Source organism: Ictalurus furcatus, chromosome 19 (assembly GCF_023375685.1).
Source record: "Ictalurus furcatus strain D&B chromosome 19, Billie_1.0, whole genome shotgun sequence".
In the NCBI taxonomy this organism is placed as follows: domain Eukaryota; kingdom Metazoa; phylum Chordata; class Actinopteri; order Siluriformes; family Ictaluridae; genus Ictalurus; species Ictalurus furcatus.
This window is the reverse complement of record NC_071273.1, coordinates 1716901-1735679: the sequence shown is the minus strand read 5'-3', so window position 1 is coordinate 1735679 and position 18779 is coordinate 1716901. Positions and strand designations below refer to the sequence as shown.

At 37.2% G+C, this 18779-nt stretch overlaps 1 protein-coding gene across 10 annotated transcripts in view; it reads right to left on the bottom strand.

Moving 5' to 3' along the window:
* cacna1c (calcium channel, voltage-dependent, L type, alpha 1C subunit) overlaps positions 1-18779 on the bottom strand; it is a 315602-nt gene that overhangs the window by 5161 nt on the left and 291662 nt on the right. For 6 of the 10 annotated variants that reach the window (XM_053649808.1, XM_053649807.1, XM_053649805.1 and 3 more), the window contains 2 exons: positions 9939-9991; positions 9348-9390 (listed from right to left, as the gene is read on the bottom strand). The exons of 2 other annotated variants lie outside the window; for them this stretch is intronic. In XM_053649808.1, coding sequence (XP_053505783.1) covers positions 9348-9390; positions 9939-9991 — 96 coding nt within the window. The remainder of the gene's footprint in view (positions 1-9347; positions 9391-9938; positions 9992-18779) is intronic. 2 more of the 10 variants (XR_008388489.1, XM_053649813.1) reach the window with 1 other exon arrangement.

Here is an 18779-nt window from a genome sequence, read left to right as displayed (position 1 = left end):
ATTGCATCAGTTTGGTGATGTCAGTGTGTCACCAGCTTGATTCAGTTATTGCAAGAAAGAGATATGCAACCAAATATTAAGTGTTATTTACTTTAATTAACTTTAAGACTATCTGTTCCAATACTTTAGCCTGCCTTGTGTTCTAAGTTGGTTAACACAGTTAAGTATCAGGGAATGAATGCTAAAATTCTGATTTATCATCTCATATTCATCTTTTGATCTCAAGCCCAATGTCTTCAGTGTTTAGCAAAAACAAATGAATTGGCCTTACCATCCCAATACTTTCAGAGAGGACAAATGGATATTAAGGGTATAATGCAATGCCATTATCTGTATCTGTTTATATTTCATATTTAAATTGGAAGTGGTATATATTAGAATGATTTTTTTATGTAAACTCTAACTAATGCACTGAAAACACTGAAAATCAGGGTTGCTCATAAAATAAGTAAATTTTCATTCACAAATTATAAGAACAAATGTCTTGCATAATTTGCATAATTATATTATTAATCTTATTATCTTATACCTAATTGTGACTGAGTAAGCAAGCTATCTATGATTCCAAGTAACATGTTTTTGACAATTCAAAAAACTGTTATTTACATTTGACATCAATAACCATCTATTAGTATATTATTGTATTTACTTCAGTTTGGGGTAGAATACATTTCAGAAAAATTTGAAAGGTTTGCTGGACACTATCAGAATCAACGCTAACACACATTGTGCTTCAGCGAATCCATCTGGGATCTTTTAAGCTGCATTTTGTTAAGCTCAAGTTCAAGTTGACAAATATTTCCAGGATACAGTGTATGTAAGAAACAATGAAATTCTTTGTGCTACAGTGGGATGCCCACATAGTTAAAATAAATGTGAACAGTGTGCAGGTGGTGCTACTGGATCTCCTATTAGTATCATGATATTAAATGTCTGTGTCCCCTGAGCAGGGATGCCAGATTCTATATGATTCTATATGAATAGGCTGCACATTGTAGATAATGCAAATCAGAAATGCTTGCACACCACTGTTATATTGGTTCCCACAAAAATAAATAAAATGTGTCTACCTTTTCATATGCCTAAACACTTTGGGATAGTTGCAAGTCTTTTTGTAAGGCTTTTTCGTTGCAGTTGAGGTGGAAATTTTGCTGAAAACTGGCAACCCCCAGTAAAAACTGAGTGCCCATGTGATTTTTTTTTTTGTTTCATCATGTCATATCTCAGTCCAGATGCACACACGTAGTCTGACACTTTTTGTCGAGAAAAAAAATTCCACCTACTGTTTGTATCTCTATTTGAATTTGCTTAAGACACATTATTTGTTCAATCCAAATAATGTATTCATATTTGCTTATATCCCTATTATATTGGAGATGAACCTATTGTTGTCTTCTGCTGTTTAACCTATCTGCATCAAAGTTCGTCATGCTGTAAACAGTGGTTATTTGAGTTACCATAGCCTTCCTGTCAGCTCAAAGCAGTCTGGCCATTCTCTAATGAACTCTCTCATCAACAAGGGGTTTATAGTGTCACACCATATTGGGTAAACTTGATCGACTGTTTTGCATGAACTATATATACACTATATATGCCCCTATAATCTATATATATATATATACAGTGAGGGAAAAAAGTATTTGATCCCCTGCTGATTTTGTACGTTTGCCCACTGACAAAGAAATGATCAGTCTATAACTTTAATGGTAGATTTATTTGAACAGTGAGAGACAGAATAACAAAAAAAAAATCCAGAAAAACGCATGTCAAAAATGTTATAAATTGATTTGCATTTTAATGAGGGAAACAAGTATTTGACCCCTCTGCAAAACATGACTTAGTACTTGGTTTAAAAACCCTTGTTGGCAATCACAGAGGTCAGACGTTTCTTGTAGTTGGCCACCAGGTTTGCACACATCTCAGGAGGGATTTTGTCCCACTCCTCTTTGCAGATCTTCTCCAAATCATTAAGGTTTCGAGGCTGACATTTGGCAACTCGAACCTTCAGCTCCCTCCACAGATTTTCTATGGGATTAAGGTCTGGAGACTGGCTAGGTCACTCCAGGACCTTAATGTGCTTCTTCTTGAACCACTCCTTTGTTGCCTTGGCCGTGTGTTTTGGGTCATTGTCATGCTGGAATACCCATCCACGACCCATTTTCAATGCCCTGGCTTTGAGGAGGAGGTTTTCACCCAAGATTTGACGGTACATGGCCCCGTCCATCGTCCCTTTGATGCGGTGAAGTTGTTCTGTTCCCTTAGCAGAAAAACACCCCCAAAGCATAATGTTTCCACCTCCATGTGTGACGGTGGGGATGGTGTTCTTGGCAGCATTCCTCCTCCTCCAAACACGGCGAGTTGAGTTGATGCCAAAGAGCTCCATTTTGGTCTCATCTGACCACAACACTTTCCTCTTGTCCTCTGAATCATTCAGATGTTCATTGGCAAACTTCAGACGGGCATGTATATGTGCTTTCTTGAGCAGCAGACCTTGCGGGCGCTGCAGGATTTCAGTCCTTCACGGCGTAGTGTGTTACCAATTGTTTTCTCGGTGACTATGGTCCCAGCTGCCTTGAGATCATTGACAAGATCCTCCCGTGTAGTTCTGGGCTGATTCCTCACTGTTCTCATGATCACTGCAACTCCACGAGGTGAGATCTTGCATGGAGCCCCAGGCCGAGGGAGATTGACAGTTCTTTTGTGTTTCTTCCATTTGCGAATAATCGCACCAACTGTTGTCACCTTCTCATCAAGCTGCTTGGCAATGGTCTTGTAGCCCATTCCAGACTTGTTTAGGTATACAATCTTGTCCCTGACATCCTTGGAGAGCTCTTTGGTCTTGGCCATGATGGAGAGTTTGGAATCTGACTGATTGATTGCTTCTGTGGACAGGTGTCTTTTATACAGGTAACAAACTGATATTAGGAGCACTCCCTTTAAGAGTGTGCTCCTAATCTCAGCTCGTTACCTGTATAAAAGACACCTGGGAGCCAGAAATCTTTCTGATTGAGAGGGGGTCAAATACTTATTTCCCTCATTAAAATGCAAAACAATTTATGAAATTTTTGACATGCGTTTTTCTGGATTTTTTTGTTGTTATTCTGTCTCTCATTGTTCAAATAAATCTACCATTAAAGTTATAGACGGATCATTTCTTTGTCAGTGGGCAAACGTACAAAATCAGCAGGGGATCAAATACTTTTTTCCCTCACTGTATATATAAACATTAACTTAAGCTCTTGACTTGCATCTGCATATATATTTTTTTTTAATTTTGCTGTTGTCTCATGATTTGCTAATTGGATAATTGCATGAATGAGCAGATGTACAGGACTATTACAAGAAAACGTTTTTTTTTTTTTTTAAATTAATAAAAAACAAAAACTGAAATCTCTTATTCACAAAAGTATTCAGACCCTTTGCTATTGCACTCCAAATTGTGTTCAGGTACTTCCTATTTGCTTTAATTATCCTTGAGATGTGCCTAGAACTCCACTTGTTGCAATTTTAATTGATTAAACATAGTTTTAAAAGGCACACACCAGAATCTAGAAGGGCCCACAATTTATACTGCATTGTCTGGACAAAAGCCATGAAGTCCAAGGAACTACCTGTGGAACCCCATGATCAAAGGCATAGATCAGGGCAAGCATATAAAAACATTTCTAAGGCTTTGAGTTTTCACAGGCCACAAGCTTGGCACAACCTTGAAACTTCCTAGAGTTGGTTGTCCGGCCAAATTGGACATCTGGGAAAGAAAGGCCTTGGTCAGGGGGTAAAAAGGAACCCAACAGTCACTCTAAAAGAGCTCCAAAAGTCCTGTGCAGACATGTGAGAAACTGCTGGACCGACATCTCTGCAGCACTCCATAAATCAGGCCTTCATGGGGGAGTGGCAAGACAGAAGCCACTGTTGAGAAAAGGCATATGAAAGCATAAAGGACTCTGACAACATGTGGAAAAAGATTCTCTGGCCTGATAAATTGAAAATTTAACTATTTGGCAGAACAGCAAGCACTCTGGTAAAAAAATAAATAAAAAAAAAAAAAAACAGGCACTTCATGTCTCCTGATTAATACCATCCGTATGCTGAAACATGATGGTGGCAGCTTCATGCTATTGGGGTGCTTCTCAGTGGCAGGGACATGGAGACTGGTAACAACTGTAGGACAGGTGAATGCAGACAAATACAGGATCATCCTTTAAGAAAACCTCCAGAGCACATGCTAACTCAGACTGGGGCGATAGCTTTCAACATGATAATGACCCTAAGCATACAGCCAAAACAGCAGTGCAGTGCCTTTGGAGCAAGTCTCTGAATGTCCTTGAGTAGCCCAGCCAAAGTCCAGACATAAATCTCATCGGACATCTGTGGCGAGACCTTGAGAAGGCAGTTCACAAATGCTCTCCATCCAATTTGATGGAGCTTGAGAGGATCTGGCATGAAGAATGGGATAAACTGCCCAAATCCAGGTGTGCTCAAGCTTGTAGAGATGTATCCATGAAGACTTGTGGCTGTAATTGCTGCCAAATGGACTTCTACAATGTTCTGAATAAAGGGTCTGTATTCTTTTGTGACTAAGAGATTAAAGTTTTCATTTTTTTTTATCTGAAATAGGTGTACTTTCTGAATGCCCTGTATATTTTATAAATATATATATATATATATATATATATATATATATATATATATATATATATATATATATATATATATATATATGCACACAGTATCTCACAAAAGTGTGTACACCCCTCACATTTTTGTAAATATTTGATTATATCTTTTCATGTGACAACACTGAAGAAATGACACTTTGCTACAATGTAAAGTAGTGAGTGTACAGATTGTGTAACAGTGTAAATTTGCTGTCCCCTCAAAATAACTCAACACACAGCCATTAATGTCTAAACTGCTGGCAACAAAAGTGAGAACACCCCTAAGTGAAAATGTCCAAATTGGGCCCAATTAGCCATTTTCCCTCCCCAGTGTCATGTGACTTGTTAGTGTTACAAGGTCTCAGGTGTGAATGGGGAGCAGGTGTGTTAAATTTGGTGTCATTGCTCTCACACTCCCTCATACTGGTCACTGGAAGTTCAACATGGCACCTCATGGCAAAGAACTCTCTGAGGATCTGAAAAAAAGAATTGTTGCTCTACATAAAGATGGCCTAGGCTATAAGAAGATTGCCAAGGCCCTGACACTGAGCTGCAGCATGGTGGCCAAGACCATGCAGCGGTTTAACAGGACAGGTTCCACTCAGAACAGGCCTCGCCATGGTCGACCAAAGAAGTTGATTGCATGTGCTCAGCATCATATCCAGAGGTTGTCTTTGGGAAATAGACGTATTAGTGCTGCCAGCATTGCTGCAGAGGTTGAAGGGGTGGGGGGTCTGCCTGTCAGTGCTCAGACCATACGCCGCACACTGCATCAAATTGGTCTGCATGGCTGTCGTCCCAGAAGGAAGCCTCTTCTAAAGATGATGCACAAGAAAGCCCGCCTGCTGAAGACAAGCAGACTAAGGATATGTATTACTGGAACCATGTCCTGTGGTCTGATGAGACCAAGATAAACTTATTTGGTTCAGATGGTGTCAAGTGTGTGTGGCGGCAACCAGGTGAGTAGTACAAAGACAAGTGTGTCTCGCCTACAGTCAAGCATGGTGGTGGGAGTATAATGGTCTGGGGCTACATGAGTGCTGCCGGCACTGGGGAGCTACAGTTCTTTGACGGAATCATGAATGCCAACATGTACTGTGACATACTGAAGCATAGCATGATCTCCTCCCTTATTCCAGCATGATAACGACCCCAAACACACCTCCAAGATGACCACTGCCTTGCTAAAGAAGCTGAGGGTGAAGGTGATGGACTGGCCAAGCATGTCTCCAGACCTAAACCCTATTGAGCATCTGTGGGGCATCCTCAAACGGACAGTGGAGGAGCACAAGGTCTCTAACATCCACCAGCTACGTGATGTCATAATGGAGGAGTGGAAGAGGACTCCAGTGGCAACCTGTGAAGCTCTGGTGAACTCCATGCCCAAGTGGGTTAAGGCAGTGCTGGAAAATAATAGTGACCACACAAAATATTGGCATATTGGGGCCCAATTTGGGCATTTTCACTTAGGGGTGTACTCACTTGTGTTGCCAGCGGTTTAGACATTAATGGCTGTGTGTTGAGTTATTTTGAGGGGACAGCAAATTTACACTGGTACACAAGCTGTACACTCACTACTTTACATTGTAGCAAAGTGTCATTTCTTGAGTGTTGTCACATTAAAAGATATAATCAAATATTTACAAAAATGTGAGGAGTGTACTCACTTTTGTGAGATACTTATATATATATATATATATATATATATATATATATATATATATATATATATATATATATATATATATATACAGTGAGGGAAAAAAGTATTTGATCCCCTGCTGATTTTGTACGTTTGCCCACTGACAAAGAAATGATCCGTCTATAACTTTAATGGTAGATTTATTTGAACAATGAGAGACAGAATAACAACAAAAAAATCCAGAAAAACGCATGTCAAAAATTTCATAAATTGTTTTGCATTTTAATGAGGGAAATAAGTATTTGACCCCCTCTCAATCAGAAAGATTTCTGGCTCCCAGGTGTCTTTTATACAGGTAACGAGCTGAGATTAGGAGCACACTCTTAAAGGGAGTGCTCCTAATATCAGTTTGTTACCTGTATAAAAGACACCTGTCCACAGAAGCAATCAATCAGTCAGATTCCAAACTCTCCATCATGGCCAAGACCAAAGAGCTCTCCAAGGATGTCAGGGACAAGATTGTATACCTAAACAAGTCTGGAATGGGCTACAAGACCATTGCCAAGCAGCTTGATGAGAAGGTGACAACAGTTGGTGCGATTATTCGCAAATGGAAGAAACACAAAAGAACTGTCAATCTCCCTCGGCCTGGGGCTCCATGCAAGATCTCACCTCGTGGAGTTGCAGTGATCATGAGAACAGTGAGGAATCAGCCCAGAACTACACGGGAGGATCTTGTCAATGATCTCAAGGCAGCTGGGACCATAGTCACCGAGAAAACAATTGGTAACACACTACGCCGTGAAGGACTGAAATCCTGCAGCGCCCGCAAGGTCTGCTGCTCAAGAAAGCACATATACATGCCCGTCTGAAGTTTGCCAATGAACATCTGAATGATTCAGAGGACAAGAGGAAAGTGTTGTGGTCAGATGAGACCAAAATGGAGCTCTTTGGCATCAACTCAACTCGCCGTGTTTGGAGGAGGAGGAATGCTGCCAAGAACACCATCCCCACCGTCACACATGGAGGTGGAAACATTATGCTTTGGGGGTGTTTTTCTGCTAAGGGAACAGAACAACTTCACCGCATCAAAGGGACGATGGACGGGGCCATGTACCGTCAAATCTTGGGTGAAAACCTCCTCCTCAAAGCCAGGGCATTGAAAATGGGTCGTGGATGGGTATTCCAGCATGACAATGACCCAAAACACACGGCCAAGGCAACAAAGGAGTGGTTCAAGAAGAAGCACATTAAGGTCCTGGAGTGACCTAGCCAGTCTCCAGACCTTAATCCCATAGAAAATCTGTGGAGGGAGCTGAAGGTTCGAGTTGCCAAATGTCAGCCTCGAAACCTTAATGATTTGGAGAAGATCTGCAAAGAGGAGTGGGACAAAATCCCTCCTGAGATGTGTGCAAACCTGGTGGCCAACTACAAGAAACGTCTGACCTCTGTGATTGCCAACAAGGGTTTTTAAACCAAGTACTAAGTCATGTTTTGCAGAGGGGTCAAATACTTGTTTCCCTCATTAAAATGCAAATCAATTTATAACATTTTTGACATGCGTTTTTCTGGATTTTTTTTTTGTTATTCTGTCTCTCACTGTTCAAATAAATCTACCATTAAAGTTATAGACTGATCATTTCTTTGTCAGTGGGCAAACGTACAAAATCAGCAGGGGATCAAATACTTTTTTCCCTCACTGTATATATATAAATAATATATAAACCCAGCCCAATGCACAACTTATTTTTTTGTTTGTATATTAATTTGTATTAATTTAGCACACATTGTCTGTTCAATCTGAATAACGTAATCCATATCAACTAAATTAAAAAAATCTACCAACATTCTGGGTATATTTGTCACATAACGGGAATGCAGATGGGTGCAATTGCAGTTTAAAGCTTTTGTTGAAGGGAGGCAGGCAGACTTATCCAAAACGTGAAGTAAATGTCAATGTCAAAATAACAGCCATTAGGTATAGCAAACATGAAAAACAAGAAACGATCAAGAAGTCAAAACCTGGAACAAGACACATGAGACAAACAGTTTCGTAATGATCAGGCGGCAAACACTGAAACGTAAAACAGAAACACAAGGATATAAAAAGACAAACTAATCAAAGGGGGAAACAGAAACAGCTGTGTGATGACACATGAGGGAAACAACCAATAACTATACAGGGGCAAGACAGGACAAAAACCAAAACAAAAAAAAAATGCATGTAAATGTAATCAAAGTCGTTGATATCCCAGAAACGTCGTGTTTCGGGCAGCTGTAAAATTTAAAATCCATTTTAAAATCTAAAATGTACCTCTTCCATGAGACGTAGGTGATGCAGATTATTGAAAAAAACAACAAAAAACCCTAAAAAATGCTTTTGGTGCAAACTGGCATCGTACACTTTGGAATTTGATTCCATAGCATTTTTAAAAAACAAAAGGTACATGCTATTCAAATATATTTTTTTAATTTTATTTAAATATATTTTTCTCTGCTTTAATATTGCTATGGCCACCTGGTTGTTCTCAGTTCTCTGCAAGCCCTTTCACTGTACTTAGTCCATACCAAGGTAGGAGACTGATCTTTTCCACTATCTAAACTGTTTGACTAAAAGTTTGTGGACACCTGACACCTCACACCTATACAATTTTCTTTCACAGAAAGTAAGAGGCCCAAACCTGTTCCAGCATGACAGTGCCCTGTGCACAAAGCAAGCCGAATGTCCTGCACAGAGCTCTGACCTCAACCCCACTGAATACCTTTGTGATGAATTGGAACTGGAGCCTCCTCACCCAACATCAGTGCCTGACCTCAACCTCAGTAATGCTTTTGTGGCTGAATGGTCACAATTCCCCACAGCCACACCCCAGAATCTAGTGGAAAGCCTTCCCAGGAGTGGAGTGGAGCTTATTATAACAGCAAAGAGGGAATAAATCTGGAACGGGATGCCCAACAAGAAAGTGTCCAAAAACCTTTGGCCATATAGTATGTGTATATACAATGTGTGTATGTACAGTATGCAACCTTCTATTCTATTTTCTTACATTCCAGGCTGCCAGGTCAGTTTCTTTCTGGAAGTAGTGGAGACTGTGGACAAAGTTATCATGATCATCAGGTTTGTAACAGATCCTAACAGTGCACCATGCCATGCAACACACAGCACTCATAGCACTGATTCATAGTTTTAATGCCACTTTTTTGATAATGAGAATCACTTAGTCATCACAGAGCACATGAGGTTCAATGGTGCAATAGAAGCAATTGAGAAGGAGTCAGGTAACTCTTTTCATTATTGACTTTTAGTCCTAGCACTGCCACATGCAAAATAAGGATCGCTGTCTTGGTCAACTGATAAGGAAGTGCACACACTCTAGCATTGCAGGGCTCTAAAGCAGATTGCGCACCCTTTGGGAACAGTCTTGGTGATAGAGCCAAAATTAATGGAAGAAATAGTAGGTCAGTCTTCTGGTGTTACATTACTGCTAGAGCTTTGGAATTTTTTAGGTGTTTGAAGCCAGTTCCTTTATCTCACCCGCTAACACAGAAAACACAGCAAACCCATTCACGATTCTCTTTTTAGGGGACTGATTAGCTGAGCCCGTTTCTTGTTGCAAAAATGCCGCAAAGGTGCTTACTTTTTATTTGTAGGAGGCTGAGCAACCATGTCTGCTGTCTGCATCGCACCCCACTGCAACAACACAGTGTCAGAAAAAAGTGAATGAATATGAGCTTCAAGCATTGCTATTGTCATTATGCTGCAAATAGGGCAAGGCTCCATAAGTTCCTAGTGAAAATAAGGAAGTCCCAAACAATTTAGGCACTGATAAGGTCAGGACCTCCTCTAAAGTATGGAAAGCTGTTGCATATTGTGAGTGATGTTGTGATTTCTAATCATTCATTTGCAGTTATGTGAGAAACAGTGGAAGCAAGTATTGAGTTGTCCTACATTATCCATTTTTCTAGCCATTCTAGCTACAGTATGTATTTCTCTATCCATCCAGCTTATATATATATATATATATGTATGTATATAATATTACAGTTGTGCCCAAATGTTTGTATACTCCTTGCAGAATCTGCTAAATCTTAATACTGTTAACAAAATACGAGGGCTCATAAAAATCCCATGTTGTTGTTTATTTAGTCTTGTCCTGAATAAGCTATTTCACATAACAGATGTTTACATATAGAAAATTCTTTGCTTTTCCAGCATATTCTGGATTTTTGACCCCTTTCCAACAGCAGCTATATGATGTTGAGATCCATCTTTCCACACTGAGGACAACTGAGGGACTTGTAAACGACTATTACAAAAGGTGCAAACATTCACTGATGCACGAGAAGGTAATACGATACATTAAGAGCCAGGGGGCTGTAAACTTTTTAACAGGATAATTGGTGTAAATTGTTAGTATTTTGTCTTCTGGGAGACATGTAGCTATTTTATTTAGCGTGTGAAGGGCAGTACTAAAAAAAGATTTTTAAACAAAATAATAACAACATATTCATTTCTTCCATTAGAAAACTAACATTTTATTTCCAAAAAAAGAAAAAAAATTGTAACTTGGAGTGAAATATTCTGAAAAGCAGCCAATAAGTGTCCAGCATATGTGGGAACTCCTTTAATATTGTTTAAAATGTATCTCAGGGTGATTCCTCGAGAAATTGGTCGAGAAAATGTCAAGAAAACATTTCTGAAAATTCTAGGCAAAAAGGGTGTCTACTTTGAAGATGCTAAAATATTACATTATTTTGATTTATTTTGGATTTTTTTTTTTCAGAACATAATTCCTATAGTTCCATTCAGTTATTCCAGAGTTTTCATGACTTTATTATTATTATAAAATGTGGAAAAATAAAAAATAAAAATAAAGAACGAGTGTGTCTAAATTTTTGACCGGTAGTGTGTGTGTGTGTGTGTGTGTGTGTGTGTGTGTGGATATACAGTGTATATATAGTATTTTTATACAGTAAATATCTTTTATCAAGTCGAAATCCTGATATTTTGAAGTCTTTTGATCCCAAAAAGAGTCAATTCACTAATTCTAGGCACTGTCGAATGTTAAAGTTCTGAGACTGGCAGCAGATATTTATTTTGCCTTTATTTTGAATTTATCTGGTTGGCTTGAAACACAGGCCAGATGTATAGTTGCAATAAAACAATTAAAACTGTAATTAAAAGTATTTTAATTATACATTACATTACTTTGGTTGTCTCATTTGGTTGCATAATCACTTGATAATGCTCAATAAAACTCATACTGTGACAAATTTGATCAATGTCAGCAATGTATTGCAGTTAGTAACTTGTTAAGAGTTCTGTGTTAGTATCAGTTCATTGAAATACTTTTGGTATTTAATATATTGTAAAATAAATAAATAAACAAACAAACAAACAAACAAATAAATAAATAATAAGCTAATCGATTAATAGGGCAGGGGTATTGACAGTTTAATTGATTATCAAAATAATTGTTAGTTGCAGCCTTAATCTACATTGGATTTTGAAATGGCCGATGGACAGCTAAGCTTTGTTTAAATACAGAAATGTACAGTATTTATGTGTTTTCTCCCTCTCCCTTTCTCTTTGACAGTGAGCTGTGTCCATGTCTATGTGTGAGAGGCTGCCACTGCATGTGAGACAGACATAGAGCTGGGAAGCCACTATTTTTTGCTTTTGTTGTATTCATATTAAATTCATTGACAGACTCACTTCTCTACTACTCTAGAAACGAACACTGGATGAAGGGGAGTGACCCTTTGTCTTTTCATAGAAGTTAGTTGATTCCTGTGCTTAGACCCTATCCAAGAAAGGCAAAGAAGGGAGGTGCTGAAACAGTTTATCATCTGATGTCTAATAGGCACCAGTTTAACAAATTTGGACAAATTAAACAAATTTCTTTTCAGCTCTCTCTGCATTTGTGCAGCTCTGATTCTATCTTCTGTCTATACCATGTTAGGAAACATTATTCAGTTATGCCACATTAGTTATTACCTCTGTGGCATCTCTCCCAAACCTGATGCAATCCCATGTTAAAGCATGCTCTACCTGATACTATCAACAAACACCTGAATTGCTCCAGTGATCCATTCTGAAGTAATGAAGTCTACGCAGGACACTTCAAAGGGGGAGCGCCCAAGTCAGCCATTTGTAGGGTTAGTCCAAGTGATGAAAATCATTTAGGGCCCTTCAAACAGTAGGCTTTGAAGGGAACAACCAAAGGGTTCTTTGCTCCCAAGATATTTTTTTCACCTTCTTATGGCTTATGATATAAATGTTGTTTAGGTCAAAGTGCAAAACATTACATTGGGTAATATTAAATTTAAAATAAATAAAACAGCTGAAAGCTGCAGCAAGTAATCATTTTGGTGGTACACTGTTGTTAGAGTGAATACTGATATTGCAGTCACACGATATACAGTATACAGATGTGGCCTTTAAGAATGCATGTTTTTTCCACGCGGGATCATGCGATTCGTCACGTGCAAACACGTGGTATACTGCAGGCAGGGTTCTAATAATTTAATTTTTTTTGTGCTTCACACAATAACCACCAGGTGGCGCATGGAATAACATACTGTAGCTGAACACAGTACAATAAAAATTGAATGTGTGGTGGAATGGTTCACATAAAAATATTACATTTCTCATCAAAACTTATGATAAACCTAATTTAAATAAGTTTTTAATTACAAGATTATGTAAAATATAAAGTGAGCGTGATCGAGTCTCGTAGTACAGGTACAATTACTATAGCTTTTACATTAAGGTGGTTACTGTATGTGTGCTAGGATAGTGCAAAGGTAACATGCAGGCTTACTATGTCAGCAACTGGGGTTTGAGCCACAGCTCAACTATCTGTTTTTTTTTTTAAATGAGTGTTTTTTTCACTGTAGAAAGTTCATTGAGGTAACATTGAATGAATTCTGCGTGAACAACACTGACTAGAGGCCCATGCCAATTAGAAAGATTCAGGTGATGGACTAATAGCAGGTTATTGTCAATCATTCGTATAATTCCAACAATTATTATGTTTTTTCACTATTTAGCTGTCTTTTTATTTTAAGGATCTAATAAATTGCATATATAAAATTAAGTGTCATGTTTGTGATATTAGGTTATTCGTCATTAATACAGGTTCTGACCATCAAATCAAAACAGACTTGTGATTTGATGACATGCTTATTTATTCAGAAACAGAAGTAACTAAATACAAAAATACTACTTTAAACTTTAACTCGGACACCATGCTTTCAGTTGATGGATGTCGCATTTTTGATGAGCTGCAGAGATATTCAAGACAACTATATTATATATTTTTTTAATTTAATATAGAACATTGTTTCATTCGCAAGTGTCATGTTTGTGATTTGTATTCGTTTTGTAGAATATTTAGATCAAGCAATGTCCAGAAATAGGTGCAGTTGTATAGCCTAAAATTTAATTTTCCAGTTTAACTTTTATTTAACTTTAGATCAAAAAAATAAAGGAACGCTTTGTAACATTATTTTACAATGACAGAAATCACCTATTCCAAATGCAGTATGACCTTTTTCCATCTACAGAACATTGAACAAATATTGTTCATGCTAGGGGAAAAATATGCTACTACATTGTTTGTAATTTTATAATGGGTCTTATTGAGCAACTGATAATTTCATACTGACCTTTTTCACTGTCCCACCAGTTACAATTGTGACCAATAATTTTTTTAAGTTAGTGAAAGTACCACTAACTTTTTAAGACCTTTTTTTTTTTTTTTTAAGAAAAAGAATGCTGTTTGTTTAATTGGGCAATCCAGGGAGTAAAATGCATATGCTCACTTACTGTAGCTTGAGTAGCTTTGGATTCACATGCGAATGTACTGGGTGATTAATAAGCGATGATCATCTTTATGTAATCTTATCATCTTTTGGCTCATCAAATTGAAGGGGAGTAACAGAAGCATAAAACTTGGAGAATCATATAAATTCTATCCAGGTCAAGTTATTTATACATATTTGCAGTCTATGAGTACATTTACATGGACAGCAGCAATCTAATTATTGACCATATTCTGAATAAGACAATATTTTGATTAAGGTGTTTACATGAGTCACTTTTAGAATATTCCTTTCATGTTCCCGTTTTACATGTTATAGAACATAGATCGCTTAACGGCACACGTCATTACGTCACCACGTCTGACGTTCTCTCCAGAATTTCATGTATCAACATACAGTTCGTCTTCATTATGGTACCGTATACAGTTTTGGATGTTTTTATTTTTAATTTTATGAAAGCTTCAAGTGCAGTTAATTATTTTTCATGCTATATGTGCTAATAGATGACCAATTGAAGCTGTGGGCTGCGTCCCAAACCACATACTTACCTACTATATAGTAGCTGAGATACATATATTTCTCCTACTATATATCAGGTAAGTACACGGTTTTGGACGCAGCTGTGCGTTCCTTTTCACACCTCCAACATGTAGGTCGGCTGGTCAGGTAGAGCTGAACCCTTGTAGAGCAACTGTTCAGTGGGCATAAAGACATGGTGGTGGAAAGTAAAAGTAATAATATTAATAATTACTTGAGCAAGAGTAATAAAGTATAGGATGAGAAGACTACCCAAGTTACTAGTTACTTCGGATCTGATTAAAATCAAGGGAAAATCCTGAATTTCAGACTGTATGGAGAAGTGTGCGTGTATGTGTGTGTGTGTGTGTGTGTGTATGTGTATGCATGTGTGTGTGTGTATGCATGTGTGTGTGTGTATGCATGTCTGCGTGCTCTGACACGCTCATTTCTTTCCCCTCTCCAGGATGCTAAAATGTGAGCAGTTGTTGTATCAATCCACTGCAGCGTATTGCGACGTACACGTCATTTAAACGAATTATTAAAGCTACATATATTCAATAATATTTAACAATAATGGAGGAACAGCACAGAATGTTGCAAAGTAAAAGTACATTTCTGTGATTAAAAATGACCTTGAGTAAGAGTATAAGTATGGCCAGTTAACTATTAGTAGCAAGAGTATTTTTTTTTTCCCAAAAGTGACTGAAGTAAATGTAACGAAGTAAATGTAGTGTGTTACTACCCACCTCTGAGTATCCATGATAATCAGGATGTGTAAATCACCTTGTGAATATGCTCTTTCTGTAACAGCACATTTGATAAACATTGCCACATGTTTAAATTAATACCCAAAATGTTTGAATATTTGGTTTAATTTTGATCGAATTACACATTCCAGTACAATATAACTCAATTCAATGATATGGAACTGATGTACAAGTTTGAATTAAGTCAATTCAATTAGCTTTTTTCAGTGTGTGGACTTCTGTTTTCACTTTAAAACAGTTATTAAAAAACAATTAATTTAAGAAAAGAACAAAAGTTTCCATTAGCAAGAAAGGAGAAGATAGAATTCATTCAATGTTACCTTGAAGCACATTCTACAGTGACAAAAACCTGTAACCTGTTTTTTAAACATTTAAAAAACACTAAACTGAGCCTGAAACCCCAGCTGCTGGTGTACTAAACCTGCATGCTACCACTGTGCTACCTAAATACACATACTGGACCCACATATACTATTTGACTCGACCACGCTCACTCTTATAATTAGAAAGTTGTTTAAATTATGTTTATCGTAAGTGTGTGTAAGAAACGTAATAATTTTATGTTTTTTCTTAAATCTAACCGACCACACATTCCATTTTTCAGGCACGACAATCTTTAATGTGCTCTGCTGAATGTTGCAAAACGGTTCTGAGAGAGGTTCACAGATACATGGGCCAAGCACAAGCAGATCATTGGCTTCAGTACAAGGAACAACACCATTTGTTTGGTAAAAGAATATATGTATATACACTATATGTCCAGGCAGAACTACTGTATCTACTAGCAAGCCATGTTTATTCAAATGAAACATGACTGCCCCCTACTGGTCTTATATGCCCTGTGCCCGTAGCATACGTGTGATTCCGCGTGATACCGCATGATATCGTAGGATCCCTTTTCCTTTAATGCGCATTTTTAATGGCCACATTTACATGTAATATTTATACTGAAACGTAAAACTATTATTTGACATGAGACACTATATAAAGGTATCAGAATGGCCTCAACTGTAACAAAAAATCTGAGAGAAAAGAGCATTAAACTTTTTACATTTGGTGGCCTATAAGAGTGCTGTTAAGGTTGGATTATTGTCCACCTGGTGAAATAACAGTGTGAAGGGTGGGGGCAGCATAGCACTATGTGACACTTTGTCCACAACAAACTAGCACTGTCTCAAATCGCATACTTACTGTATGTACTGTTCTAGACCACTATTGAGTACTAACTAGAGATGCACCGACGTATCGGCCTATAATCGGTATCGGCCGATAAAGGCAATTTTTCACGTTATCGGCCAGTTTAAAAACATCCGATGATCAGGGCCGATTATATCCTGTCAATCAAAAGAGGGTGGAAAACACATCGATTCCGTGCTGCGTGTAAAGATTATTTCTCTTGTTTGAAATGACAACAAAACTGCAGTTTGTAAGCTCTGTAAGCTCTGCACTGCTAAAATTTTATACCGGACACTACAACAGTGAACTGGAAGTTGTGGCGTCAAGTCAAAAAAAATTTTATTTTCGAATTTTTTAGATTCGAATTAAGGCACCAGTACACCGGTGAAAGTTTTAAATGAAGATGAGTTAACAAAAAATATATATATTGCACAAAAAAAAAAAAATTGAAAAATGGAGTACTATATTTCATATCCAGTTAATGTTAATGTGTTAATATCATCAAAAAAAGTTTATATTATATATTACCAGTTTGATGTTCAATGATGAAGAAGAAAGGCTTTTGTTTGTGGTGAGTGAATGTGAGTCTAACAGAAGGTTTTTTTTTTATAATTAAGTCAATTAATTATGTTAATATGAATGAATAACATTCAATAAGTTAAGAAATCTTACTTTTATCTTCAGAATTTAGTTCATGTGTTAATGTTAATTAGAGTAATGTGTTTTCTGTTTATGAGACCAGTTACTGTGAAACAACTTGCTGAAATGGAGAGAATAATGTTCTTGTTTGCATTTTTTTTTTTCAGAATTCTGGAATTAATTATTATTAATTTAGAAGAAGGCATAAAAGGCAGAACTATCGGTATCGGCCAATATCACTCTGAATAATCAGTTATCGGTATCAGCTGAGAAATATGGTATCAGTGCATCTCTAGTACCAACACTAACTAATTCCTCGTTTACATTTTAAAAACCTCTCACATAGTATTTAAATGTACCAAAAACACCTGTTTTGCATACCAGTCTTCTGGATTTTGTAGTAAATACCTGAGACCAGCTCATGACAACAATCATAATGAAGGCAGAAGGATTTAACAGAGTTCATGTGTTTAACATTGTTGTGTATGAAATCACTAAACATTTTACATTTCAACATAGAAACCTGATGGACATGGGTGGTTTGGCTCTAAGGGTCTGTGACATTTGGTGGATGTCAGTTTCAATCCTCTAGATGTACATAAAGTATGTAGGCAAGTGTGTGAAAAATGCTTTTTGCCTTGCCCGTGCTTCTGCATGTGCACAGAAATCCATGTTTCAAGTATAAACTAGCTTACGGTAGGCTGAAATATCTCCCCTGTGCTGTTTAGATTATAGGGTTACACTGCAAAATATAGCATGAATTTTGTATTTAGTTTAAATTGCCACTCTGTGCACTGTCAGTGTCTGGTATTAATGCCACTTTGATATTAACATGACAGCAGGTTGGATGTAGAACGACTGCAGTCTGCTGTAAAATAAGCTTAAAAGGAGCTCCAAGCTGAATGAAGACTAGTGAAATTTTGTTTCATATTTTAAAATACACTATAAGTCAAACATAATTACATATAACTGCAATAAACTGTTGGTTAAGTGAACCTATTAGATATACAATGAGATACAGTCAGGTCTATAAATATTTGGACATTGACAAAGTAATTGTAATTGAATATGTAATTCCTTCACCACTCATCTGATTTGGATGTAAATACCCTCAAATTAAAGCTGAAAGAGTTCATTTTTATTTAATGTAAACTCCTATATATCATGGTACACAACTAACAATACATTTGACAATGTCCAAATATTTTTGGATAGTGGATGATATAGAGACTGAGTGAATAGTAATAATAATAATAATAATAATAATAATAATAATAATAAATTAATCATAAGTCCAGTTTCTTGATATATCAAGATATTATATCATTTTCATCTGGATAGTTGAAAATATCATTAGCTCATATCGCCTACTCCTACCTAAGCCCATCAATTTGTTTGTTTGCACCTGTAAATTTAGTACATTTACAAAATCAAGTGCATCAGCTAAACTTAAATGTGTGTATGTTTTTGCTGCTTAATAAATTTTTTTGTTCATTGCTATATTGAGTTACTTGATTAGTTAAATGTCAGTGATGTATGACAATAAAACAT